This window comes from Aspergillus eucalypticola (assembly GCF_003184535.1).
Source record: "Aspergillus eucalypticola CBS 122712 chromosome Unknown BO83scaffold_10, whole genome shotgun sequence".
Classification (NCBI taxonomy): Eukaryota; Fungi; Ascomycota; class Eurotiomycetes; order Eurotiales; family Aspergillaceae; genus Aspergillus; species Aspergillus eucalypticola.
Genome location: NW_020290284.1, coordinates 759,432 through 785,515, shown reverse-complemented (window position 1 = coordinate 785,515; position 26,084 = coordinate 759,432). Strand labels below are relative to the sequence as shown.

At 49.6% G+C, this 26,084-nt stretch overlaps 11 protein-coding genes across 11 annotated transcripts; 3 read left to right on the top strand and 8 right to left on the bottom strand.

Annotated features, from left to right (window-relative positions):
* Positions 1-10: 10 nt before the first annotated feature.
* On the top strand, positions 11-2,211 carry BO83DRAFT_336650 (MFS transporter). The gene is made up of 3 exons (XM_025528454.1): positions 11-224; positions 284-553; positions 606-2,211. Exons 1-3 carry the CDS (start codon positions 65-67, stop codon positions 1,976-1,978), a joined length of 1,803 nt encoding a protein of 600 aa, XP_025388992.1. The 5' UTR covers positions 11-64; the 3' UTR covers positions 1,979-2,211.
* Positions 2,176-4,107, bottom strand: BO83DRAFT_359598 (white collar; the record flags this gene model as incomplete). The annotated part of the gene is made up of 4 exons (XM_025529365.1): positions 2,176-2,466; positions 2,513-2,939; positions 2,994-3,144; positions 3,210-4,107. The coding sequence occupies 4 exons, from the start codon at positions 4,105-4,107 to the stop codon at positions 2,176-2,178; spliced, it is 1,767 nt and encodes a 588-aa protein (XP_025388991.1).
* Positions 4,108-4,444: 337 nt separating this feature from the next.
* BO83DRAFT_436912 (uncharacterized protein) lies at positions 4,445-5,759 on the bottom strand. Its single transcript, XM_025535988.1, has 3 exons — positions 5,565-5,759; positions 5,074-5,501; positions 4,445-5,011 (listed from the first exon to the last, which is right to left on the bottom strand). Exons 2-3 carry the CDS (start codon positions 5,332-5,334, stop codon positions 4,607-4,609), a joined length of 666 nt encoding a protein of 221 aa, XP_025388990.1. The 5' UTR covers positions 5,335-5,501; positions 5,565-5,759; the 3' UTR covers positions 4,445-4,606.
* Positions 5,760-6,747: 988 nt separating this feature from the next.
* BO83DRAFT_359595 (uncharacterized protein) lies at positions 6,748-8,136 on the bottom strand (the record flags this gene model as incomplete). The annotated part of the gene is made up of 2 exons (XM_025529364.1): positions 6,748-6,795; positions 6,853-8,136. The coding sequence occupies 2 exons, from the start codon at positions 8,134-8,136 to the stop codon at positions 6,748-6,750; spliced, it is 1,332 nt and encodes a 443-aa protein (XP_025388989.1).
* Positions 8,137-9,279: 1,143 nt separating this feature from the next.
* BO83DRAFT_426482 (uncharacterized protein) lies at positions 9,280-10,044 on the bottom strand (the record flags this gene model as incomplete). Its single annotated transcript, XM_025535284.1, has 1 exon — positions 9,280-10,044. One exon carries the CDS (start codon positions 10,042-10,044, stop codon positions 9,280-9,282), a length of 765 nt encoding a protein of 254 aa, XP_025388988.1.
* Positions 10,045-10,157: 113 nt separating this feature from the next.
* On the bottom strand, positions 10,158-11,936 carry BO83DRAFT_443966 (Zn(II)2Cys6 transcription factor domain-containing protein). Its single transcript, XM_025536476.1, has 2 exons — positions 11,359-11,936; positions 10,158-11,313 (listed from the first exon to the last, which is right to left on the bottom strand). The coding sequence occupies exons 1-2, from the start codon at positions 11,915-11,917 to the stop codon at positions 10,637-10,639; spliced, it is 1,236 nt and encodes a 411-aa protein (XP_025388987.1). The 5' UTR covers positions 11,918-11,936; the 3' UTR covers positions 10,158-10,636.
* A 347-nt stretch (positions 11,937-12,283) lies between these two features.
* BO83DRAFT_359588 (NAD dependent epimerase/dehydratase) lies at positions 12,284-13,192 on the top strand (the record flags this gene model as incomplete). Its single annotated transcript, XM_025529363.1, has 1 exon — positions 12,284-13,192. The coding sequence occupies one exon, from the start codon at positions 12,284-12,286 to the stop codon at positions 13,190-13,192; it is 909 nt and encodes a 302-aa protein (XP_025388986.1).
* A 192-nt stretch (positions 13,193-13,384) lies between these two features.
* On the bottom strand, positions 13,385-15,441 carry BO83DRAFT_377925 (putative acyl-CoA dehydrogenase). Its single transcript, XM_025531121.1, has one exon. It carries the CDS (start codon positions 15,416-15,418, stop codon positions 13,466-13,468), a length of 1,953 nt encoding a protein of 650 aa, XP_025388985.1. The 5' UTR covers positions 15,419-15,441; the 3' UTR covers positions 13,385-13,465.
* A 1,063-nt stretch (positions 15,442-16,504) lies between these two features.
* Positions 16,505-17,437, top strand: BO83DRAFT_443960 (metallophosphatase domain-containing protein; the record flags this gene model as incomplete). Its single annotated transcript, XM_025536475.1, has 1 exon — positions 16,505-17,437. One exon carries the CDS (start codon positions 16,505-16,507, stop codon positions 17,435-17,437), a length of 933 nt encoding a protein of 310 aa, XP_025388984.1.
* Positions 17,438-17,867: 430 nt separating this feature from the next.
* BO83DRAFT_443955 (uncharacterized protein) lies at positions 17,868-20,953 on the bottom strand (the record flags this gene model as incomplete). Its single annotated transcript, XM_025536474.1, has 16 exons — positions 17,868-18,230; positions 18,285-18,438; positions 18,514-18,752; positions 18,804-18,858; positions 18,916-19,180; positions 19,239-19,356; positions 19,409-19,526; positions 19,581-19,708; positions 19,765-19,844; positions 19,900-20,027; positions 20,083-20,189; positions 20,242-20,337; positions 20,386-20,400; positions 20,447-20,534; positions 20,584-20,752; positions 20,803-20,953. 16 exons carry the CDS (start codon positions 20,951-20,953, stop codon positions 17,886-17,888), a joined length of 2,256 nt encoding a protein of 751 aa, XP_025388983.1. The 3' UTR covers positions 17,868-17,885.
* Positions 20,954-23,048: 2,095 nt separating this feature from the next.
* BO83DRAFT_407756 (lipase) lies at positions 23,049-25,488 on the bottom strand (the record flags this gene model as incomplete). The annotated part of the gene is made up of 7 exons (XM_025533989.1): positions 23,049-24,414; positions 24,466-24,559; positions 24,615-24,659; positions 24,710-24,793; positions 24,844-24,960; positions 25,019-25,250; positions 25,282-25,488. 7 exons carry the CDS (start codon positions 25,486-25,488, stop codon positions 23,361-23,363), a joined length of 1,833 nt encoding a protein of 610 aa, XP_025388982.1. The 3' UTR covers positions 23,049-23,360.
* Between the last annotated feature and the right edge of the window lie 596 nt (positions 25,489-26,084).

The window sequence follows — 26,084 nt, the reverse complement described above, 5'->3', positions numbered from 1 at the left end:
TCTCCCTTGATGGACCTGCTGTGAAGTTCCTTTGGTCCCCTGCTCATCATTCCCGTTTCCTCTGATGGCTTTTGCATCTCCGCCGGCCTCTCCTCCGGATGAGGATGGTCAGGCCCGCGCGCCGCGCTATCCCGGCGAGGATACAACGCCCACCAGCCGCCAGGAAATCTGGGGATGGTACGCCTATGGTATCGCTGCTGAAGTGTTCGCGGTATGCGGCGTAGGTGTGTAATCCCTTCTTTGAACGCATCCTCGTGTTTGCAATGATAATGACATTGTATAGGCTCATTCCTTCCCCTCACATTGGAGCAATTGGCCCGTGAGCGCGGGTTCCTCCAAAGCAGCCATTTGCCGTGTGTCGGTCCCGACTCACCCTCCGCGCCCAAGGAATCTTCCCCAGCCATGTTTCGCCGCGATGACACCAATGAGCAGTGTGTGGTTGGACTGATGGGGTTGGAGATCAACACGGCTAGTTTCGCCATGTATACTTTCTCTCTGGCGGTTCTGGTGCAGGCGTTGACTCTGATCTCATTCAGCGCACTGGCAGACTATGGTATGACCCACTGCCTTATAATCCCGTAAGACAATGCTGAGAAATCGTACAGAGAACAATCGCAAGACGCTTCTTGTCGCATTTGGATTTATCGGATCAGCAACAAGCATGCTATTCGTTTTCATCGCGCCTCCAGTATTCGTACTGGGTGCGCTTTTAGTCGTCGTTGGAGTCGTCTGTCTCGGCTCATCCTTCGTCGTACTGAATTCCTTCCTACCAGTGCTCGTCGCCAATGACCCCTCTATCCAGAACAGCAATAAGGAATCCGCCGCCGAACTGCATCGGCTCGATCCAGAAGCCGAATACGTACACGCCCGCACATCCTTTGATAGGGACGAACCAAACCATCGCCCCTCAACCGGGCTCGGTCTAGGCGGCGCAACAGGCACTTCCGCCCCAGAATTGCAGTTATCAACCAAGATCTCCTCGAAGGGCGTTGGTCTCGGCTACTGCGCAGCAGTATTTGTCCAAATACTCAGTATCCTGTTGCTCTTCACATTGTCCAAAACCTCGATCTCCAAGGCCTCTGGCACGCTTCCTTTGCGCTTCGTGCTCCTACTCGTTGGTATCTGGTGGTTCAGCTTCACCATGGTGAGCCGGCGCTGGCTGCGCAGCCGTCCCGGACCACCCCTCGAATCTACTTCAACAGGCGCAAGCAGCCACCAACCCCGCTGGCGTATCTGGCTTCACCTCGTTGCCTTCGCGTGGAAGTCATTGTGGAAAACGGTTAAAATAGCTCTCAAACTCCGCGAAGTGATTGTTTTCCTCGTGGCGTGGTTCCTCCTGTCAGACGCAATGGCCACCGTCTCCGGTACAGCAATCCTCTTCGCCCGCACCGAACTCAAAATGAGCACGACCATGGTTGCCCTCCTTTCCATCACCGCAACACTTTCCGGTATGGCAGGAGCGTTCCTGTGGCCTATTGTCTCCCGATACTTCGGTCTCAAGTCCAACCATACCATCATGGTCTGCATTGCGTTGTTCGAACTCATCCCGCTTTATGGTATGCTTGCATACATTCCTCTATTTAAAAACTGGGGCGTGATCGGATTGCAACAGCCATGGGAAATCTATCCCCTTGCCATTGTGCATGGAGTCGTTTCCGGTGGGTTGTCTTCGTATTGTCGGAGTTTTTTCGGGTTGTTGATTCCTCCCGGTATGGAAGCCGCGTTTTATGCACTTTATGCTGCGACAGACAAAGGGAGCTCGTTCATCGGACCTGCAATCGTCGGTGTGCTTATCGATGCAACTGGACAGGTGCGAAGTGGGTTCTTCTTTATTGCGGTGTTGATTGTCTTGCCTATTCCTCTGGTATGGATGGTGGATGCGGAGAAGGGAAGAAAAGAGGGACTCAAGATTTCAGAGGATATGGTGAGGGGTGGAGAGGGAGAGGATGAGGAGGTGGAGGGATTGCTGGCTAGGTAGATAACCTTAGATGGTGAGGATATTCTGTCCCGAAAATGATTTATGGAATGAATGAGGAATGAGAAGAATTCTGAAGGTCACAAATGTTATCGATGGGGATAACGCTTGCATAAGCACGTGATCGTTCTTATCTCTATATTCACTGTTACTATGATGTGCTCATGTGCAAGTCGCGAACATAGTAGTGACGGTTAATGTCACTCATCGTCATCTACAACCACCACCATCCAAACTCCTACTTCCCCATTACTCGCCAGCAGCGGTGTGCAATGAACCCATCTGTCCCTTCCCTGTGCATTAAATCTATTCAACCATTTGATCCTTGCTGTGACGCTCCGACCACTCATCAATGCATGCAGTAATTCATCCCTAACTGCTGCACTACTCCCGATTCTAGAGAGAAAGGAGGACTGCAGTATTCCAGGTATTTGCAGCGAGGGCGAAGTGAACAATATCCTTAGGGATGGATATGGACGGACAAGAAGATACTATAAAAGTTAGCACCCTGTCCCACAAGAGGTGAGAGACACTCACATTTTCATATACACCAACCAACGCCGTCCCCATCTTGGTATCTTTCTCTCTTATCCCATCGTCCTCGACAGATTCCTCACCTTCAGCAACAGACCACCTTGTCCGGCAGCTATTACGCAATGCCGGGGAAGTCATGGGTTGGAAAAGACTTCCTCCAATGTCTTGAGTGACCTTCAGCTCTCGTGGACTAAATAGCTCACTCAAGTCACGGAACTCGTCTCCTTGGATACCAATTGGTGCCTCTGCCACTTCCACACCGTCTCTCATCTGCTGCTTTTGCAAATCTCGCAGTGACTCCATCTGGACACCGTCCATAACCAACCCACTGACATCGATCTGGGCCCCGATGAAGTAGCGCACTCTACCATGGCTGTCGCATAGTGGAGCGCACTGAAGAAGATTCATGAAAGGAGAGCCATCTCGACGGCTACACCGTTCGACTGTCAGCCTATATGCGCATTTTGTGTGCAATTAAACTTACTAATTCAGAAACAACTCCGAATGATGCCTTCCGGCGTTCAATGCCTCCCTGATCCTCCGCACACTATTAGGATTCGTCTTCGGTCCCTGCAAAAACCGACAATTCCGTCCAAGCACATAGTCCATGCCATACTGCGTCGTGCGATGGAATTCTACCACCAAATCAACAAGTGTCAGCAAAAGAAAAAAGGTTCACCAAAAAGGAGAGACTGCGTACCCTCAGAAGCAAAAACAATCGGATTATCACGTCTCGACGGATCTGTAAGACAGAACACCTCCGCCAGTGCCTTCTCCTCCTCCGTTCTCTGGAACCTCTTGGGTAGGGTCCCCCTGACCCTTTCCTCCACCACGCGACTGGTAATTCCTATGCAGCGCGAGGTAATGAACGCAGGGAGTTCCTCATCAGTAAGCATCTTCAAGGCCTCCTGTACCCGCTGTTGCAGTGCAGGATGGGTGATTTCTCCGATTTTCTGTCCTGACATTGAAAACACCGATGATTTCGGCTGAGCATCATCGACAAAGCATCGCACCAAGCAATTCGCGTAATCGATTGCCTTGAGGGCTTTACGCGCGGTCAAGTAGTAAGTCAACCTGTGGAGAGAGCGTGGACGCTCCTCAAGAAGAAATTCGCGAAATTGCGCTAGATAGCGCGGGTTGTGCAGAATGGTAAGCATATGCTCCGATGAGAAAACGAGATCGGCGATCTTTTCGAGAGCATGAAGTGGCGGGGCCTCTTGTGTATCGTGCTGCGGTGCAATAAGATCATAGGACAAGCCAGGGTCACAGACAGGATTGAACTCGTCGGATTCGTCATAGTAAGGGTTCGGCTGGTGAAGAAGAGGAAGCTCATGAATCATATAGTTCCTACGAAGTGTTTTGACAGACGGCCTCGAGACCAGAGCTTTTGTCGTGATATGTGCACGACTAGGGGGACGAGGGAATCCGAGAAGGATTTCGCTGGGTCGTCGTCTGCGCACCTCTCGCGACTCATCTTCGCTGATGGAAGCGGAAGACGTAGATGTTCGCCATGGCGAAGGCGCATCTGAAGGGGGGAAATTGTCCAATGCGACAGTGGAGGGGTAGGAACGCAGCGAAGTTGCGTCGAAGTGGTCCATGGTTGGTGCTGAGACTGAAGTTTTGTCCGTGCCAGGTCTTTAAGTGGCACGGCATTTCACCCATCCTTTATACAGCATTTTCGTATTCACAGACGCGACATATCCAATGATCGCTACTACTTACCAGTTTATCCCCTGGAGACAGGTAGGAAAAGGCAACCTCTCATCGCGATGTGAAGCGATCGAAAAGAACCGCCGCGGCGTAGATGCGAACTCCGATCGATCGATTGCCGCAGGTGTCAACCACGAGATCGAGAACTTGTTCATGCGTGATGCAATCCCGCATGCGATGTGTCTGCTCCACTATTGATCTACATCGGCAGAAGTATTTTGGGAAAGAAAAGCAAACTCTAATTGAGGAACTGGTGGGTGTCTGTTCAACATATTGATTGACCCGTCTGCGGGAGGTAGCTCTCCTGTCCACTAATAGAGCAGGGAACTCAAATCCCATTCAACAATCAACCCGTATTCTGCAGGCACAGACCTGGATTCCTCCCAACTAATACCTAACCTTAATATAGGTAACCAACTCACCCTCCTCCAATGCCGCACCAGTGATAGGATCCTCACTATCGGGCCCCAACAGCCGGAACAACCAGTACGGCAGCTTCGATCCAGAATCAGAGTACTCCTTGATAGCCCAAGTAGTGACATTGTTGGCGCCAATAAACAGGCCGTCCTGCTGCGTGCCGTTCACATAGTGGTGGTAAAAGTCGACCGGGACGGACGCCTGCTCGTCCAATCCCCACATCAAGAGCGCGGTATAGGGGATAGAACTGATGTTCAATGGCTGGAAGCTGTATCCGCTCACGCCGGTCTCAACGAGACCATTGAGGATAGAAGGAGAGGAGTCGTCACAGATGATGGGGTTCTTGGCCTCGTCGTTTTCGGAGCCGATGGCGATCTAAACAAGCATCCATCAATACTAACGAACTAGTTGGTGATCAAAAGGGGCAATGGCCATACATATCCCATATGGATACCAGTCTCTCCAGCAGTGCGGAAGACAACGCTGGTATCACCGAAACCCTCAATAGGGCAAGCCTGATCCGGCGCGGTAACGTTCTTGCAGTCGCTGGCAGCAAGCATGAAGTAGCCGGTGGTTCCGGTCTCCGGGTAGTACGAATTGATGTTGGTGCATCCTCCGGCGGCGCGAACGGGTTGCACGGCTGAAGCGTAGGCAGAGCCTGCGAGCATGGAAACTCCGGTCAGGATAGAGGGAATCATGATGGTGATGCGGGTACTTGTGTTCTGGAGATCTGAGCCTGGAATACAAGTAAACCTCGACGGGTCAGACAGCCATATTTATACTATGCTCGTGGCACAACATCGTCACGATCGGTACTAGTATTGGCCGAAATCGCTCTCAAAAATGCGACTCTAGAACAAATTCCCTGATGCTGTTAGCATCAATCCATCATAATCCAGTTGTGCCTGAATAGGCAAAAGACCCATACAGAAGCTCGTGGGGGCCGTTCAGGGACCAGCGCGTATTGGTGGTCCGTTTAATTTGGATGGGGCGGATACGACGGCTCGATCCGTCAATTTTGGCTGGCAGAGGAAATTTCTCCTTTACCGACGCCCCATGACTTAGTAGAAGGGTTTGAGGCGATTGCCACTATGGAAGGAAGCAACTAATTGCTTTGGACCCTGACCGAGGTCTTTGGTGATGGATGCTGCCTGCAGGGGTCGCGGTGATGCCTGCTTGAACGTGCTTAGTGCATAAATAGTCTTGTATCTAACTGGACGGTCAGTGAAACATGTCCAGTAGGATTCTCCGTCAACCATGACTGTGAGGATGCTTGGCTCGGCAGTGGAATTGTCCTCATGTCTCGTGGGGCGCATGAGGCTGAAGTTGTCTCTGCTAAACGTACATCCATCCGGTCGGAGATTCGCCAATGTCCGATAGAGCGACCGTAGGCAATGCAACCTGGAATTAGGAAGTCATTAGCGATGAGGGAATTAGGCATCTATGAACAGTTAATATTTCAGGCTACACCTGCAATCGATCAGGGATACCGAATGCAAAATTTTTGGGATTTTTTGTTGTGTCTATCCGTCGTATTTCCTACTAGTTAAGTCGCTCGGTGCCTCATCGTTTAGGCTGCACATTGCACATAACTGTGTCCGGGTGTGCATAAGCAAGCTTTCCTTAATATTGGCACTGTTGTTATGTTTTTTTATTTGTTTCCTCCAGTCCAGCTGAAGTTTGAAGAGAGACGATACCTGTTAGACATCACCCATGGACAAAATGTGTTGCGCCAGAATTCTAAGGATTCTTTTTCCCGCGAGCAGGATAGATTGTCAGATCAAAGCGGCCGAATCTTATCCTCATACGTACAATTATACATTGACATCCTGATATATAAAGTATTATGCCTCTTGCTCTGATTTAGTGGAAGATTGAAGTACATAGTTAAGGGTAACTACAGAGCCAACCTCCACCCCCAGGGGAACACATATAGCGGATGTATATTGACATGTGATATATAGTACACACAATGCCTTTGTCTCAACCGTCTATTCTATTTTTCTCAACACAATAAATAGACAACATAGGTATCCGAGTGGATTAATTTGATAGTATAATGAGGCCCTCAGGGTACTTTGCATGCATAATCATATCATAAGCTTAACCTCTTAACACGTAAAAGGTTTACTTATCTCCCCCGACCGAAACTCGTTAACCTATAATAACCCACGTTAGCCTATGATCTTCCTAGTATCCATATAGAAACCACTTACCAGCTCCGCAATACTCGAGTAAGTACCGCAACCGAAAACAATCATACCGACAATAAAGACCACCAAATTACATATCGCAGGCCGCAAATTGTGTTTCTCATACCACGCTCCATCTCTCAAAAGCACAAACCACATCACGGGAGGAATGTAAAACGAGAGACCGGACACAAAAAGCGCCGAGATGATGGAAAGTAGCTCCGAGAAAATCGGTATAGCCTCGGCAATGACCCATGCGAGAACAGTAACAAGGGAGATGAGACACAACCAAGTCATCCAGCCCTTCCGAGTATTGATAAAGCGAGCGGCCGAGTCGTGGTAGAACTTGCCGTGAATGTATCGGCAGACGACTGTCACGTTGATAGAGCCGGAGATGAAGATGACTGGAAGAGCTATGCCGAAAACCACTCTTGAAATGACTGGTCCAGCCGATAGTAGGGCAGGAGATTGTACCCCCTGGCCTACAAAAGCGTAGATAAGCGACCCTGTTAATGTGTAGATGACAATCTGGATGCCTCCTAGCCACCAGAGGGTTTTGATGTAATCCTCCGGAGTATGCATGTCTTCCATGAAGGAAGGCAGGCAGCCAGCGAAAGAATAAGCAAAGACAATGTTGTTCGTGGCGACAATTGCTTGCGAGAAAGTGATTCCAGCTATCGGCCACGCAGACCACGGGATATGATCAGCGGAGAAGGTACCAGTGGAACTGTGACTTTGAATGCCCGTTGCAATCACCGTGACTCCGATGGCCAAGATAATTGAAGCGAAATCGATATAACCGAGGATTGCAATCTCGGCAAAGGATGGAGGAATGGCGAGGATCATCAAAATAGCAGCGGAGACAATACTGAAGACCACCGAACACACGCTGCTTTCAGTGATGGTCTGGAACGCAATTGCGCCGGTCAAGCAGTGAGACCCAATGACAAAGACCAATAGGGCGACAAAGCTGCCGACGAAGATTTTGCCTCCCACATTCCCCAGGAGAAGATGACCGACATCCGCGTAGTGCCCAACCTCGGGGAACTTTAACTTTACTTGTCCGATGTTATAGCCTGCATACATCGCTACCAGTCCAATACCTATTGTGAGAATGACACCGGCAACCATCCCCAACGTAGCGAAGGCAGAAGGCAAGCCCAAGCTCCCGAGGGCAATAGCCTCCACTATGGAAATAACCGTGAGGCGCTTCCATCCTAGCCGGCGAAACCTGGCATTGCCCTGTAAAATGTATTGGGTCTCGGTATCGGACAGATCCGGAGTCTTCGGAAGGCCTTCGGTGGCCATGAAGACGCGAGTAATCGATTGGCGATGGGGGTAATGTATGAACTGAGTATGAAGTAAGTAGGGCCCCTCTGAGTTCCTGAGATGTTCAAAAACGTTCAAGAAAAGGACCGGGGGGAGGGGGGTAGAGATAATCAGATGATCAGATAAGATGGAAGGAACTGATTGCTTCCGAGGGAATTTCCCGGCCGCGCAACCCCACCCTCACTGCAAAACCTTTCCAACACTAAGACATCACTAATCCGCTTCGGAGGACTAGCCGCTTTACCCCTCACAGATTCTCCAGTTAGAACTTTGAATTTTATCTTGCATATGATACAATTGACTCGTCAATCCCCAGAATTCCTGAAAGATTTCATTCTAAAAGCACGAGCATAAGATGGTTGCATAGAAAGTCCCATCCTCCATGAGGTGAAAGAATAGAAAATATATTATTCGAGGCGCATGATGCATTCATTTATGGCGGGAATACGATGATAGTAGTAGCTAAGGGCGGGTCGCCGATATTAAACAGCCCCAGTCGGGCCAATCGAGAACCTATGCAGGATGACAGGGTATCCTGCCAAGTCGTTAACCAGTGTCAACCCACCCTCCGATATTATAGGTGATTATTCAATATATGCTTCACAAGAAGATTCGGCATAATCTTAACAGATTTTTGCTCTAATCAAATTGTCAATGTCATTATCCGTCGTTGGAACAGACCTGCACTTTCCTGGTAGTAATGTAGTGGTCTTGCATCGAATTTGCATGTCCTGATGTTCTGTTAACCAAGGTTGCATGAGATTGCCATGCGTTCGATGTAAAATCAATTTTATCTTCGAGAAACCAACCAGAAGAATGACACACACACACACACACACACACACACACAATTACTTTGTTATGAAAGACCAAATGTACACAACTCCATATTACTAGCTCAGAACTGGTTGAATCACAGACAACAGTAGTCTACATGACTAATTAGAGGTGATGTCGCATGTAACCTGCACTTCTCCTCTCCGCTAATATCTCCTATCTTTTAGTGCTACCTCCCCTACAGTCCCCGCAAGAAATAAAAACCAAAAGTAAAATTCAGAATATCAAGAGAGGTCTGAGCTGGCGGTATGAGGTCCCCTGATATCGAGCCGAGTCAAGACGTCATCAAAGTGCCACAGGAAACGATTCAATGAATGGCGCAAATGCCTCCTCTGTGAGTTGCCGTCTCCAGTCGCCCGGTCTTTCATTCTCCGCGGAGGTCACTACTCCACGACGAGGGGAATATTCTTGGAAGCCTGGACTAGCCCAGCGTCGAGGAGCTGGTACCATAACCTCGAATGCTTGATGACAAGTCTCTTCCTTTCGCTCCTGGTCCCTAGATGATTGCGATGTTGGTCGGGGGTCACCATCCTCTCGCTGCCGGTGCCGGGAATAAGGAGCAAAAGCAACAGAACGCCGGAGCCGCTCGCGGGATAGCCGCAATGCTGCTAGTCCTTGTGCAATGTATTCCTCGTTATGCTCGTGCCTCAAATTGGGGTTGTATTGGAACCCGAAGATTGGAGATTGACTGTGCTCCGGATCCGACGCGCTACCGATGTATACGTACGCGTAGTCGGTTTTATTTCTATGCAAGCGATCTTCCCGCGGGAGGTCTGCGTGGGTTCGATGCGGCCACCGGCGGGGGAGGGTGTGGATCAGGTTGCGGACGTAGAGCGGGAAAGTATTGGGAGCAAAGCGGAAGAAGAGCTGGCCACTGTGGTAGGAGTCATGGGATGTCCACTCCTCATCGGTGGACGTGTCCTGTTGGACCCGGACCCTGAGTCTGTGTCGCGCACTGCGGAAGCAGATATGTTGTGCTGCTTGGTGGGGTGGCAATGACGACTGCAGGAGGGATGGCAGCTGTTTGTTCTTGTTTGTAGTCTCATTCATTAAATCGGGCAATGAGCCGTCCGCTCATTCGACGAAGACGACAGGGTCTCTTGTGGCTGGCCACGCAGGGTCAAACACGAAAGTGGAGAGCCTCATGCTCCGTAGACGTTTCAGGCGACAAAGCGCGAGGAGGCCTTCATCCCAAAAGTGTCTCGTACCGCCTGTACAGGGAAATGGAGATAAATCCAAATAGAGATGGCAGTGAGATTGGGAAAACTGAGGCTGATTAACGAGAAAGTCTCATTCTATTCAGCGAGGTGTGTTTCCATGCCTTGCTGCGGTAGGCACGTACCTTAAGATATTGTATTGATTGAACTTGCCAGCGACGTAAGCAAAACGAAAAATTGGAGAAAGTTCCAATTTGCTGGGTGAAAAAAATAGTGCGCATAAAGGGTATATGTCGGGGTTCATAGTAGATCTGACGGCAGTGCCGCTATTGCAAAACTTGAAAGGCTGAAGACGGATGTCGGAAGGATATCCGCCCGAGGCACATGGGAGCCAGAGTCTGTGTGTGCTCTGTGGAGTTCGGAGATTGGTCGTAAGGGTCGTAGATTTGAAGAGACATGCGCATTAGTACCATCGAGACATGAATTTACAGGTCAGCTCCTCGGGAATAAAACCAGGCTTTAGCCTGGTCAATGCCTAGTAGCGTACTGAGGAGCATCCGGCCAAAAACGTCCACATCAGACGGTCGCGCACATTCAAGCACATGGCCAAAATCTGCATTGCAGATCACAAAATGCTGATGCTCGTTCCATGCAACGGCAAAGTCGAATGAAGTCTGCGCATTCCACAGGGGTGCGGATAGGTACCATGAGTGGTTGAGACCGAGACGGCCGTCGCAGCTAAGGTTGTTCTCGCCCGTCACGAAACGGTATACTTGCACCAGATAAAACGTGAAAAGGGCGGTGCGACGCGCTGATTCCTGGTATACCCATTCTTTCCAGGACTGCATGACGGCATCCATGGGCGCGGTAAGAGCAGTATCAGGCTCTGCGGCTGGGAAGTATATATGATTCAGAAGGTTGAAAGCCGATGTTTCCAGCATGGGAATAAAAGGCTCGGCGGACAGTCGGGCATGGATATCCCCGTCGAACATGCACATTATCTGATACAGTATCAGTGATTGAGTGTGTGCAAGTGCTTCGAGAGGCGTGCTCGGTGGCGGAGAAGCACGTAAATCGTCAATGCGGGTTATGAAGGAAGAGAGGATGACAGGAGCATTGATATCATTTCGAGCCATGTAGAGGGCACAGCAGGCGAGGGCGTCTGCAATCTTTAGTACAAAGCTGAGATAGAAAGCAATAAACGTACCTTGCATTGACCTGGGCATGCCGTCCTTGTACAATTGGCGATGACACCAGGGCGTCTGGCTTTCGAGGACCATCATTTTGGGTGCTTGTTTCAGCACATCCATGCCGAACTGTAGGCGTTCCGTAATTATTGTCGATATGGGCAGCGAAGACCTTGACTTGATCACAGTGGTACTTGGATTGTCATGTGTTAGCGACATCATAGGAGGTTGCAGAGGCGGCAATTGGGCCAGTAGATTGGCAACTTCGGTTTCGGGGCTCGGAAGCTCGAGGGCACACGATAATTGCACTACATCTGGGAAGTGCGTGTTGATATCGGTCACACACTGGGTTTCGGCAAAGGCTGGATACAGAGGGTCTTCCAGAAGGTTTACTGCAAGCGATACTGCCTCCATGTCCATGCTTGGTGGTTGTCTACCAGGATAGACACAGATCTGATTGCGGCGGGCACATCGGAAGCAAGCTGGCCAGGCAAGATCACAGCGTCGCTTGGCTATCTTGCAGGCCTCACAGGATTTCCGCCGCGGTGGGGCATTGGTACGCTCTGCTGCTGAGTTCATGGGTCCCAATTGGTTGAAGAATTGCAAGGCTGGAATAATTCTGGAGACCTGTGTGGACAGTGAAAAGCCCAACGTAAGCTGGCTGCGGAGGAAACAATCAGTGGGGCGGCGGAGTTCCGCCCGCCACTTTAGCTCAACCAATCATCCTTGGCCTAGGAAGTGGAACGCCGCGGTGGACTTTGTATGTACTGACTCTCCCTGCACAATATTTCAATGCTCGCCTATATAAATATCTAGAATGTCTCCTACATCTTAAAGTACTCATCGGCATCATCCAAATTACTCAGTCCATTATCATACCGTCTTTGCTGCCCACCTCTCCAGTCACTCTCAACCCAAACTTCATCACCCAAACTACCACTCAACATGTCCGTCTTCGTCTGTGGCGCAACCGGCACCCAAGGCGGTGCCATAGCAAAGTACCTCCATGAAAAGGGCATCAAAGTACACACCATCACTCGCACCCCGCTCTCCACAAAGTCACAGCACCTGCGCGCCCTGGGTGCTGATGTGATTGCGGGTGACTACGACAACGAAGCCTCCCTCCGAAGCAGTCTCGCCAATTGCACTGGTCTCTTCCTAAACATGGTCCCCGACTTCCAAAACCCCGACATCGAAGTTATTCGCGGCCGGCGACTTCTCACTCTCGCCAAAGAAGCTGGTGTCAAGCATGTTGTCTACAGCAGCGCCTTCGCCGTCAACGAACCCCACAAGATCCGTACCTTCACGCCCACTGGTTTCGTTGGGAAGCTGCTGCTCCCTAAACAGGCGCTGGAAAACGAAGTTCGAACAATGGGTTTTGAGAGATGGACTATTATGCGTCCTGGAAGCTTTATGACAAATTTCCTAGCCCCGATGGTGTATATCTATTCTGGATTAGTGGATAAGGGATGTTGGGTTACTGCGTGGACGAAGGAGACCAAGATCCCGCTGGTGGATCCAATGGATATTGGAAGAGTTGGAGCAGTGGCATTGACTGACAAGAAGTTCCATGGAAAGGAGATTGAAATTGCGGGGGAGTTGTTGACTGTTGAGGAGATGGTGAAGGAGCTCGTGAAGGCCACAGGGCGGGATCTTAAGGCAGCTTATTTGACTGAGGAGGAAATTAAAGCTCAGGCTGCTGTTAACCCACTCGTTGAGGCGCAGTTGGCGTTGCGAGACATGGCACAGTTTGCAGATTTGGAGAAGACAAAGGAGTGGGGTCTCGACCTGGGGACATTCGAGCGGTTTCTGAAGAGAGAGAATGAGAAGGTTATGAAGACGTTTTCTATTTAGATATTGCCTTGGCTTTATGTACCTAACATATACTTCTCGACTTGGTTGCAACGTGATAATATCTTTCTTATCATCTTTAAACTTTCCATTGATTGTAAAGGCTCTGGTGATTGAGCTGTAAGTCTGTAGCCAATTTCCACGGTTACCACATGATCAGTGTGAGAAATATGTTCGCGAGTCTCTCGTCTTTGTACAATATAGTATTATGGACTGAAGTTCACAGTAATGCACCATTTCCAAACAGTCAGACACATAGTTTCATTTCTGACCTGTTCAAAGCTTCCCATGTACAGCACGGGACAGACTATCTCCCAAAAATATCATTTTGTCCTTCCGTGACTCAACCTCCCACTGGGATGGTGACTGTATACCAGTGTCCACAAATGACTGCACATATCTTGTTGCCACAATCACAGCCACTTCATTCTCATCAATGCAAGCATCATACATCAGTAAACAAGAGCAAACAACAGCCTGTATATGACCAATTATTTCCCTGCCACGCCATAGCAGCTCCGCCTTGTCAGCCCGATTTGCAATTTGGACAAGACTCCCTAGCCTCTTCTTGACGAATGCACACTCGTCCGGAAACATTCGTTGACAGTGTTGCAGTATGTTGTGCACCCACTGCCCGAAGACGTTCTCGATGACTTTACCATCACCGAGCCGTCGGTCCATAATGACTCTCGCCACATCCTCAGCCATCACACTAACCGTACCCTCCCAGATCGGATTAACCAGCGTGTCTCGGAAGATTCTGGCTACGTTGAGAATCCCACCATCCTCGTTGTTTTCGCAGTAGCCGACCCCGCCTAGTCCTTCCATGCATTCTCGAAGTCCCTGAACAGAACCCACGCTGGTCAGGGCCTTTAAAGCCGGCGTGATGAGCCGAAGCAGAGTTGCAGCTTGCTTCTTATCACGCGGGATTATGACAGCAGCTTTGGTATTACGAACCATTAGGTTCCAATCCTGCTCAACGGTTCCCTGCAGGGCAATGCCGAAGAAGACCCAGTGCATGGCCGCCGCGTATTTCACCGTCTCAGCCGCCATCCAGCGCACGTGCTGCGGAACGTCCTCGAGAAGTGAGCCTTGAACGTTGCGAACCCGCGTATATGCCCGGCAAATGGCCAGTCCGCGGCCCCATCCTGCCGTCGAACCGGCTGCTGTATAGAGGCGGGTAATATTGAGGATGGTCGCAACCTCTTTCACACCTCTGCCTTCTTCCCCGATCAGCCAGCCCCGCACACCCTTGAGCTCCAACTCCGCTGTGGGCAGTTGCTTGGTGCCAACTTTGTTCTTCAGCCGTTGCATCCGGATGCTATTCAACTCAATTCCGCTCGAAGATGAGGCCGACCGGCCAGCACGCCGCCGCACTGGTGCATAGAACAAACTGAGTCCTTTAGTAGTCTGCGCCAGCATGACCGTCATTTCCGAGTCGGTCGCACTGCTAAACCACTTGAACCCATCAATACGCCATGGTCCGAGCGGCATGCCGTGCGCATCATGATGGGAGGCTTCTTGAAGCAATTCCTCGCGGCTCAGTCGACGTGCGATCGTCTCGGTTCCTCGCACGTCGCTGCCACCCTTTCGTTCCGTCATCCACTGTCCACTTGTCCACGCGACATTGGGATCTCGCGAGATGAGGCGGCGGTATGCCTCACGAAATACTTCGCTACGACCAGGCTGGTCCCCGTCCGGTTCGCCGAGATGAGCTGCAAGCAGCTTTGCTGCCCCGTCCGTCATAGACGCAGGACACCCTGTCATAGCAGCGCTACCAGACCAAACATGGTTCAGGGCAAATTGATGCACGCGGCGGTTCCAGGTTGTGTTGTCCGTCTCATATGCGACGCTCACCAGGCCTTCTTCTTGACCAATTTCCTTGAGAGCCTTCCACCCAGTTGATGTCCATAGCGGATCAACTCGATTTTCCTCGCCAAATGTGGTGAGCGGACGGAGAGCCGGCGGGTTAGTCTCTGCATCAACACTGTGCTGAAGTACACTAGGCTTAAGGGCACGGCGAGAGAGGTTGTGGATGGAGTGCCCGACGTTGCCGCAGTTGTGGGGAAGGTATAGCTCCAGGATCCGGCCTAAGACTACATCGTCGGATGAAGAGTGGTTTCCTCGGGCGCTTGCAGTAGTGAAGCTATAGCACGGGGGAATAGTGGGGAGGGGTTGAAAGAACCCTTCTGTGGATGATGAGGGCTTGCTGGGAGGGCGTGCTGCCATGTTGTTGTGTCTCGATTTTTGATTGTAGGAAAGGCAAACAGCCTGGTAGAAGACAAGAGTTGATAAGAGGGATGTCTCCTCGGTATGCATGTCAGCAGGTCCCCACATCACTCGGCTCCTGAATTGCAGAGACCGAGGTATCTACGGATACGCAGGTTGGCAGCAGCCATTGGTCGAAAACAAGTTCGATTATGATATCTTCACAGCTGAGTTTATCGGAACCTGCGAATGCAGGGTGAAACAAGATATGACAATATATTCAATGATGAAGACAGCAAGGAACCGAGGACAAATCTAGAGCTACATAGGGATGAAGACTGAAGGGGATTGGACTATGCAATCACGCTCTGTGCCAAAGAATTGAGAGACTGGAATGGACGGCGATCGGGTGGCACATGCATCACGTGGTATTTACCCCGCATAGTGTAGTCCACGTGATTTACCTAGAACCTTGCGAGATGCTACAGGAGACTTTTGGACTGGTACTATGGAAGATTTCTCGAACGGTTTGGTGATATAACCCGGAATTTGGGTCATACAAACTGCCGACTTTGTCGCAGCCTTAGGCATACATACAGAGGTAAGTACCTCAGGCATATTTGATGCCTTAGGCCACTGATCTAGGATCGCTTTCCATGATTACTAGAAGAGTATGCCCGTACCGATCATAGCTATCATTAGGAGGATTGACTATAGGTAGTCGCACTATCTGGCTAGTATTTTGCAATATTCTCTTTCTAGTGTCTCGCCCTAGACTCTTGCGCCATCCCACTCAGCTTTGTACATCACGAGTAAACTAATCGTCCCCTTACATTCTTCTATATTCATGAAGAACTTCTTGCTTTGGTGTTAGTTTCCCATTTATTAGCTATTCGTGGGTTGACTGAGTCAGAGAGTCGGAAGTTCTCAGACGTAATGATGTTGTAGGGCTGAACCAGCCGTCTTGTATAGAGTCACGGCATAATTGTAGCGTCACGGTATTTCTTAGGAACATCCCTAGATACTCCTTTCCTATAAGTCCCGTCTTTTCACTGCCTCACACCGACTATTTTCATTCTATCAACATCCTTAATTCCCATAGCAACTATGTCCCCCACTTCCATCAAAACCCGCTTCCTCATCCTCTCCGACACCCACGGCGCAGAGCTACCCGAATCATGCTTCGAGCACTCGGTAGACGTCGTGATACACTGCGGTGACCTCACAAACTCCTCCTACATAACCGAATTCCAAACAACCATCAAACAGCTCCAGCGTCTCAAAGCGCCACTTAAGCTTGTTATCGCCGGAAACCACGACTTCACCCTAGACACGCCAACCCTCGAACAAAAGATCCGCGAAGCAGGTCTCGAAAACGACCCCTCCGTCAAGAAAGTATATGGAGACTATGAAGAAGTCCGAACCCTCTTCAAACACGAACAAGGCAACGGCATTATCTTCCTAGATGAGGGTACACACTCAATAACACTACCAAACGGAGCATTACTCAACATCTATGCCAGTCCATACACCCCCTCCCTTGGGGACTGGGGGTTTCAGTACCATCCTGAAAGGGGACATGACTTTCAGATTGAGGAGGATGTTGATATTGTGATTACTCATGGTCCTCCTAGGGGAATCATGGATTATACTGACAACGGAAGAGCTGGGTGTCCGGATCTATTCATGGCTGTTGCGAGAGCTAGACCGCGGATGCACTGTTTTGGCCATATCCATGAAGGATGGGGTGCGATGATTGCACAATGGAGGGATAGGACTTTTATTGGTAACGAACCTTCCCATTTTACGGCTATCGACTACGGACGGTCGAGTGTTGTCACGAAGCTGTCCAGACTTGATCCTGAAACATCGCCAGCTGTTGTAGAAACGAGTCACTGTACGGATGATGCGATTCCATTGAAACCGGGCCATCAGACACTTTTCATAAATGCAGCCTTTGAGGCTAGCAATATGGCAGGTGACGGCCTCGCAATGCACCCGGTCTGGCAAGTTGATCTGGAGCTTCCGTGTGCAATATAGTCAGATCAGCAGATCAGCAGCACATTGATCGTGAAGACGGTATAAATCTCGAATTATCATGAGCATTCACAAGGGTTGATTTCCAGTGACTTTCCCCCGGGATGTGCCCCCTAGACTATTTTCTAAATGACCTCATCTCTTGGAAACTACCATCAATTCTCCCTGGCAGGAGTCGTTCATCCCTTCCTTACGGTCATACCACTTTTAGATTTATTACAAATACAATGTTACAACCAACTTGGAATTCGCCGTCCACTCTCCTAAGCTATTAATATGTCTTCCAAATCATTTATCTCGTCCTTCAATAGATCACACCTACCTTCACCTAAAGTCCCATTTAGAAGTCCCCAGAGGCATCCTCACTAGCCATATCGGAGCCAATATATCATGTTGCCTACCAGGACAAGACAGCACACACATACTTAATCGCCCATCCACTAGCCACCCCTCAAACATAAGTCAAAGTAAACTCATCCAACTTAATTAAGTCAGACAGTTCCGAGTCAACGCCAACACGGTCACCATTATGCGGCTGACGAGCAGCTTTGCCAATCTCCGTGCCATTATGATCAAACATAACAATATTAACACGTGATCCACTCGTTATATACTCAGACGCATCACCAATGGTAGTGCTTCTGAACTGGAAGGCAGAGGCAATATGCTTCGTGCTGGCATAGACAAGAGATGTCGAGACATATCCCGGAAGAGTGGGACTCGAGACGAGCCAGGACCGGTTGCTGTCAGTAGTACTGGACTTGTTGTAGATGCAGTACGGGTAGTTGTATTTCAGCTGAGAAAAGTAGTTAGTGTTTGGTTTCAATGTGTAGGGTAGTGCTCGGCTTACCTGCTTGACCTCATTGCCTTGTGAAGTTGCCACGTCGACATAGAAGTTCTGGCTATCCGAGATAGTGGCCTTCGATGACAGACCCACAATTTCGGAGCCTGTGGTGATAGCATTGAGTCTGAGAAGGTAATCGTAGCGTTCGGCAGTCATGGCCCTTGTCGAGACCATTCCCATGACGTCGGATCCTAGGTCAGATTAGCTAAATTGTTTTATTGTAGCAGTCGAGGACAGTGTATTGGTGCTCCTACCTGAGCCATCGGTTTCAAAGGTCTCGACTGTATCGGTCTCGGTTGTAGTAGGGTTTACGGTGAGAAGCTTGTTAGCGGGACCATGTGAAATCTGAAACCCAACGGATACGGTGGTCATGGTCGGCTGGTCGTTCTTTAGGATATCCGCGAACTTCTGCTTGATATACTGGTAGCCGGGGATTGTGGAGATGACGTCTTCCAGAGCGACAACCTTTGATTGCTGTAGTAATTGTGAGACATACATTGACAACACCTGGAGGAGACTACTTACCTTGACCGCGCGCCAGGAGTAGAATGAGCCCACGGTGGCGGCCCACGCAGGTGGACTAGATCAGGACACATTAGTTCGTATGAGCGGTGGAGAGGGGAGGGAGAGTTCGTACTCATTGCATAGCAAGGTGTCGCCGCCCTTGGCTTCCCAACACATCGACTTAGTTGAAGCAGCGTTAGACGCATCCGAGCTCGAAGTGGAGGACTTGTCGGAGCTCATTTTTGCAGAGGCCTGCACATATGGAGAGGAGAACGAAAGCGCTGCTGCCGCTTTCATAGCCTTGGCCTGATCAGACTTGGCAGTGCTAGTTGTTGCAGTGATATCTTCGGAAGAAAGAAGCCTTCCACCTAGTTGAACCCTAGTAGCGAAGAAGCGACCTGTGTCTGGTGTCAGGGGCCATAATACTATGCACTAAAGAGGGAAGGCATATCGCACCATATTTATCTTTGAAGCTAGCAATACCAGCAGCTGAGTCCACAGACAGCAAGTCAGCGTTGCATTCCTCTGTAAGGTCTAAACTGTGGCTGTCGAGGTCAACAACGACCCGTGGAAACTGAAGCAATGGTCAATATTATCAATCAAGGAAAGCTGTGAACATTCCATACATTGTAAGTAATTGTCAGTACTTTAGTATCCTCACTTGAAGTAGAAGCCGTAGAAGATGAGTTATTCTCGCTATAGCTGGCGGATGCACTAGCTTTGTAGCCAAACGCGCCTCCTGAACTATGTATGGTCTTATTGTCAGTCTGAGGCCACCTCGTACATCGAGCAACTTACACGGCCATTTCAGCTGCAGTTTGTGACAAAGAACTCTGTGCAATGGCACGCGAGACGGACTTTGTCTTCTCGAATTGCTCAACATACGAGTCATCCTCGATGCGGAACCGGGGAATTCTCAGCATTTGCTAAGATTGGAGTAGTCAGTCAACAAACTTGCTGCATTAAGGTAATACTGGATTACCTTTTGCTTAGCAATTGAGTCCGACGCAGCACTGTCAGAGATCTGGTAGTTCAGAAAAGGCCGCGGCTTAAGTATAAAGGCTATACAGAGGCATGAGCTGAGAGGCACGTATGGGCATGTACAAGTGTAGCTCACCAGTATGCATTGAGCGCTCCACAACCTTTCCCACCTTGCCATCGACCTCAACAACTTGATGAGCGTTGAGAAGACTGTTGTTACGGATGACAACACTCCAGTGCTTCTCCGACATATCTGCTGGGTGGCTAAATGGTAGCGGGATCAGTCTGTCGTCCCGTTCACATCGGGAGTGTGACCTACACAACAGCGAAGGTGGTGTTTGGATTGGTAAAGATGTTGTGGCTGAAAGTGGTTGGCACTTGGGGAGCCTTAGGCTGCTCAGCAGCAGACACGCTTGCGATCTTGTTCTGCATAGAGTGAGAACTACGAGGTCATCGAGGACACGATTCTATCACTTACGTCCACGATAACTTTGCCGCCCCAAGGGAAGAAAACCTGATCATCTTCGTATCTCAGGTATACTCGGTAAGTGTCGGCATTATCAGCTGCGATCTCCTATAGTCTATGAGTACAAAAGCTCGCAGATAGAATCATCGAACTCACGCCAGCTTCACTTGACTGCAATGCGTTAGCAACCAGTATGTTTAAGCCGGATGGCGCTCACCTTCTCATTCAAGATATCAAGGTATGCCTGAAAGCTATGGCTGTCCAGGACCTTTGCTCCACGTTGGTTGCAAAAGGTACTCCAAAGCCTGCGGCACTTCTTAGCATGTGTAGTACTTCCCGTCCAATGCAACATACAGTCTGGGTTCTAGGACCTTCTCGCTGACTAGCAGTTCACGGACATCGGAAAGCTTCATCTTGCTTGGATCCGCATTTTTCATGGCAATGCAGGCCTTCTCCTTGATAACCCTGGTATGAGTGTCGTAGGAGTAGACGTGGAGTACCTGCTGCGTATCGCCAGCCAAGTCTGTGACGGTCAGCGATGATCACGATGATCCAGCCTCACGAGATACTAACTGGATAGAAGGGTTTCTAGCTCTTTGCTGAAGTTCTGAGCAATGCTCGTAGGGTCTTTGGCGGCAGTGGTAGTAGCCGACGTAGTAGCGTCAGTAGCAGCTGTGGCAGCCGTGGTTGCTGCCTTGGTGACGTTTGAGACGAGGGAGCTCATTGTTATTAAAATCGGGCTGCGGCTTGATAAGGATAATAGTAATTGAGATGCTGAAGTTTTGCACTTTGGTCTTCTTTGAATGAAAGGATCTGAGCATGCTGGGGCAGGGAAGGGGATTTATAGTAAGCATACGGCCTTGTTTTAGCAGTCGGTCATATCGACTTCGTGATACACAGTTCGGTCTCGAATGATGATTGGCTGTATATATGAAAACAGCACACCTGGTAAGTGCTCCATTCACATCAAATGAGGGGGTATTGGATGTAGTGTTTGCCCTATCATTGGCAATATGAGGTTGCATCAATCAGGTTTCCTGTGCATGATTTCCAATTCTAGTCACACCATGCGTAATAGTGTACAGTGGCAAATAGTAGTACATGACTTTTATTGTCAAGATCGCAGGGATGGGGCATGCTATGCTCCTCTCAAATCCCGATGACAGTTTTAGTGGCACCTTTGGGGCATAATCCATATCCCGAAGGGATTTATTCTGCTTTCCAGGATTGTCTTTCCAGTGCAACAGCATCAGTCGTGTCAACCTTGCAAGGGAAAAAGTATTCTAGTCTAAAGCTAGCTGGAACACACAAAGCTCCTCATCACCAATAAGCTTATTATTGAAACATTAATAAGATAGTCCGTCGAGGTTCACTCTCTAGAAGCTCTGCGGTTGTATTATCCGGTGGTGATCTTGAAGGGCAGATCCCAGACCCACCATCCGGGCGGACGGGCCGCTCCGCTTGCAACAACATAGCCAAAGGACATGGAAGATGCGGAACCATCCTGTAGAGGTATGAGCTCCGTGGATGTTTGCGGGATTATCACGATTGACACCCTGGCCCCTCTTTTTTCCCTAGCCATCCATCTGGCGATTTACTCGAGCAGGATCCATCTACTGTCAATTGGGATGGTGATCAGGGTACAAAGCGGGGAAATAACGCTACATCACATCTAGTGGAACTAAAGAGTGACGAATAGTATGGTCTAGGTCATGTTGGTGTCAGAAACATGACTAGGGATCAGATTGGGGGACCATGCATGCCCCCACGGCTAGGGCCGGGAGCGCAGTGCTAGTTTATCTTGACTGCAAATTCAAATCCCGAACCAAGCTATCTGTGTCCGCACCTTCTGTGCTGCGGGTTGTCGCTGCCTGACAGGACCATCAAGGGTGATGTGATGGACTTGAGGGACTTTGCAGGCAGAGAGCTTGCATAACACCTAGCTCCAAGCAATCACCGATATCTACGCATCTGGTCTGGTATTGGCCATGACATTACATAATGAAACTTTGATGGCCACACAATACGGCATGACCAAGTTCTAGATCGTCGGAGTAGATCCGTACTCATTATACTTTTTGCCAAGTACTAATCGATGGGCCTACTTCACGCTTGATATTACCGTTATTATCTTAGCCACTTGTACTATATGCACACCCAGCTGGATAAGGGAATCCTCTGCTACTACTTACGTGACCCCGGGACTTCATCTACACGAATGCCTCTGCGACTGTTACTCCATTTTCTCATCGGTTGTGACACCGCCCAATCACCACTTGTGCCCAGTGGACCTCGCCAGAATTCGGGGATGTCAAGATGAGACCATAAGTCCATGAATGGATGCATCCTGCACTATCTCGCTCGGTTGCCTCAATCCGGGGGTTGCTTTCAACGACGAGGCATCCAAAAAAGCAAAGACCACGAGCGATTATCGGAGCTGGATGCTCATTCGATATAAGAAAGAGGGGTATACAGCCATCCCAGCTGTTCACTCCCAATGCTGAGCTTTCTGAATTATTAACATGCTTTAGCCAGTCTGCTATACTTCCTAGTGCTATTGAAATCAGGATTCAAAAACCGAAGAAAGTCTCCTACTGTACAATTAGAGGTACTTGTCGATCCAATCACCCATTCATATCACACATTACATGTTGAGACATTTACTGCTGTCGGGTAGCTGTCAGCTGATCCTTCGCCTCTTCTTCCTGCATGGTCTCAGACCACCACCTCTTCCAACCAACGAACCACCCAACCCCTTGAGATCAAGATAGGTCAAATCCATGTCTTTGACCCTTCGTCTTGACATTAAATATATTTGCCTCTAAGTAAGATAGCTCGTCTGTATCAGGCTTTTGTAGTTCGGATATGACCGGTCGTCCCGCCCAATGCCACCTCCTCGTTGCTTATCCCCGTCCCATTATACCCTGTCTGAGTTTCATCTCCACTCATGTCATCTGAAAAGAGGGGTTTTCCTTTAACAACATAACAAAGCAAGGGGAAGGGAGGAGATGATAATGAAGCAAATGAACGCCTGTGCACGCGCATCTCGATATTTTTGCTCCCATAACCTATACCTTCCACAGATCTCTCATGGCAGGCGTACAGTAGCGTTAAAAATCCCGCAGGTAAGACTATACTCCAGCCTCCGCTCGCATCCGAGCACTATTGATGAATTCGCACCGGTCAAACAGCCTTTCCCATAACACTGCCTTCTCTGCTTCTGTAGATCCTCCTGCATCCGCGTCTTTGCTGACTCTGATCGCCCTCCACCCCATAGGACCCCCGAAAACCTGAATCGACAGCCGATCAGGAGAATCCTTGGAAAGTCCCTGTTCACTCATCCCCGAGAATGCAGCAGGCCATGTGTCACTCGGACTCGCATCATGCGCAAACCCAATCACCTGTCTGCTCACTCCCCGTGCCAACTCCATTTGTTCCAGGGAGTTATCAGCCCCACCCTCCAGATTAGCATTGTTCATGACATAGGGTATATCACTGAGATGAGCAACGCGCCACATTGCTACGCCCATCTTTTCGAATACTGGCGCGTATCTGGTCGCATTATGCTCGTAGAGCCATATTCTAGATGTGGTGGTCCACCCTTTCTGAGCGTACTGCCATGCAAAATCAAGCACTGGACAGGTAAACCAGATATCGCGATTCATCTGCGCGGCGCGGTAGTACTGGGGTGATATAGGGCCGTCGTAGCTTTCGCGGACCATATACGCGAAGTCTGTGACCGGATATAAATCTTGAAATCTTTCTTTTGTGGAAGGGGAGAGCTTCGACAACCATAATCCGAAGCTAGCAAGCACTTCATCGTCGGTGGAGGTTGTTGGTGGGGCATACCAGGCTCCATCGTTGGCCACCCACGAAGCAATGATAGGGATATCTTTGACGAATCTGCCGGCACGTAGGAGCTCAGAGGGTCGGGCGGGGAGAATGTCGCCGTCAATGGTCGGATAGAAGAAACCTTCTCCGAATGGGGGGCGAGCTGCACGTGACGCCGTAACGGAGAGATTTGTTAAAGTGTCGAAGGGGATACCTCGAAGACATTCAAGGGTCTCTGAGGATTCGGCGTCGTTGGTGGCAACGCAACCAACCTTACGCGCGATGTTTACGGTGTATTCGGATACCAAATTTGAGTCACTGTTGAAGTTGAGACCCGGGGCGCCAGACATCATGCTTTATATGTTAGATAACTGGAAGAAGGCAGATTTGCATTAGTGAACTTACATGGCTCGTTGGAACGGGACACCTTTGGAGCCATTGAAAGATGTCAAGTGCAAGCCGATGTCACTGGCCCCGACGCTCTGCCCGATGGCAGTTACTATAGATGCGTTAGCTGCCCGTGCCTATTTTATGATATGATTCAGTTGTTGTACCTCTGCTGGGGTCGCCCCCAAATGCTTCGATGTTGTCTCGAACCCCTGGTCATTGGTCAGCTAGGATTCGGTAGTGCATGAACGAGTCCACGTACATTCCAATGCAGCGCGCTGATCCCGCAGTCCGGCATTCGTCTGCTTCTTCTCAACCATGGCCCTACTGGTCGCAAATCCAAAGACTTGGGGCTGTCAATAACATCTACATGTGCGCACAGTGTATATGTCTTACATCCTAATCGGTAATTTATCCCGACATATATCAACGGCTTGCCCGCCGCCACGGCCCCCTGAAGCAGCCCTTCCGGGTTGTAAAGGATGTCAGAAGCAGAACCCAGAGCATGGCCACCTACGCAGCATCATCATCAGTCTCGATTTAAAAATCAGTAGAGTAGGAACATAGTTACCTCCATGCAACCACACCACAACAGGAAGTCTATCCTGTTCTTTGACACCGGTCGGGCGAGCAACCCTCAAGCTTAGACAATTCTCGCTGATATTTGACACTCTACTTGTGAAAGGCAGGATATCTCCTGTGCCCTGGGGGCACCACGCTCCAGGCTGGGATGCATCTATCACGGACCCTTTCGACGGGCGGACTGGAACAGGAGGAGCAAAGCGTCGGAGACCAGTTGGCTCCTCCGCAGAAGATGTTTTGGAAATGTTCTACACCATTCGACAGACTGCCAATATATTCTATGCCATTATGAGTGTCATAAACTCCTGGTGGTGAGACGAGTATTTTCGGAAATAATAGTCCGTAGTAATCATTGATATGTTCAATAAGAACATCAATAAATGGTGAGAGGTATATGGCGAAGAGTGCTATGGCCACCGTGAGTGCGCCTATGACGAAGCCACTTTTAGGAGTGGTCATGGCTAGCTTGGTGAGAAACAGACACTGCATCACCCAGACGAGGATGGAACTTGGACGAAGTGGTTGGATAACGTGTGTTGCCTCTTCGTTGAAGTGGTGCATAAGCGGGAGAGATGACGTGGGAGCTGGCGGAAGTGCCGTTAAGTCTAGGGGCTTGTGGCTGCGCCCGACCTGACAGGGAGGGTCATCCTGCTGAAGCGCTATATGATAGACTCAACATCCTCCTAATGGATTGGTAATAACACAATAGCAAGCATAGTTTGTAGTTCATGGTACTAGTTTCTAATGAACTTAGTGAGAGAAGTTGTATTTATCGAGTAAGTAGTAGTACTATATACGGTAGTGGATGGCGCGCATATTTGACATTCGAAATATATATCTGCAAGTGAAAAACCAAGTCACGCTACGTTTCATCTTCAAGGCATCAGGCAGTATAGAATTGAAAGATAGGTAGATGCTGGAACAGGGCAGAATTATATACGAATAAGTATAAAAAAAGTTCAATATCAGAGATCCGACGATCAATGCTTGGGGGTTGTTCGCGACGATCGGATTGGGAATCCGGCCCGATTGCCCTTTTACGGCGGGGACGGCAT

Excerpts from the sequence above, each read along its gene's own strand:
- BO83DRAFT_336650 (XM_025528454.1), top strand. The coding sequence starts at position 65 with ATGGCTTTTGCATCTCCGCCGGCCTCTCCTCCGGATGAGGATGGTCAG. Across the intron at positions 225-283 it reads GTTCGCGGTATGCGGCGTAG|GCTCATTCCTTCCCCTCACA; the intron begins GTGTGTAATCCC and ends GACATTGTATAG. Across the intron at positions 554-605 it reads CAGCGCACTGGCAGACTATG|AGAACAATCGCAAGACGCTT; the intron begins GTATGACCCACT and ends GAAATCGTACAG.
- BO83DRAFT_436912 (XM_025535988.1), bottom strand. The coding sequence starts at position 5,334 with ATGATTCCCTCTATCCTGACCGGAGTTTCCATGCTCGCAGGCTCTGCC. Across the intron at positions 5,012-5,073 it reads CTGGTATCCATATGGGATAT|ATCGCCATCGGCTCCGAAAA; the intron begins GTATGGCCATTG and ends ATGCTTGTTTAG.
- BO83DRAFT_443966 (XM_025536476.1), bottom strand. The coding sequence starts at position 11,917 with ATGAACTCAGCAGCAGAGCGTACCAATGCCCCACCGCGGCGGAAATCC. Across the intron at positions 11,314-11,358 it reads CATGCCCAGGTCAATGCAAG|ACGCCCTCGCCTGCTGTGCC; the intron begins GTACGTTTATTG and ends TAAAGATTGCAG.
- BO83DRAFT_377925 (XM_025531121.1), bottom strand. The coding sequence starts at position 15,418 with ATGGCAGCACGCCCTCCCAGCAAGCCCTCATCATCCACAGAAGGGTTC.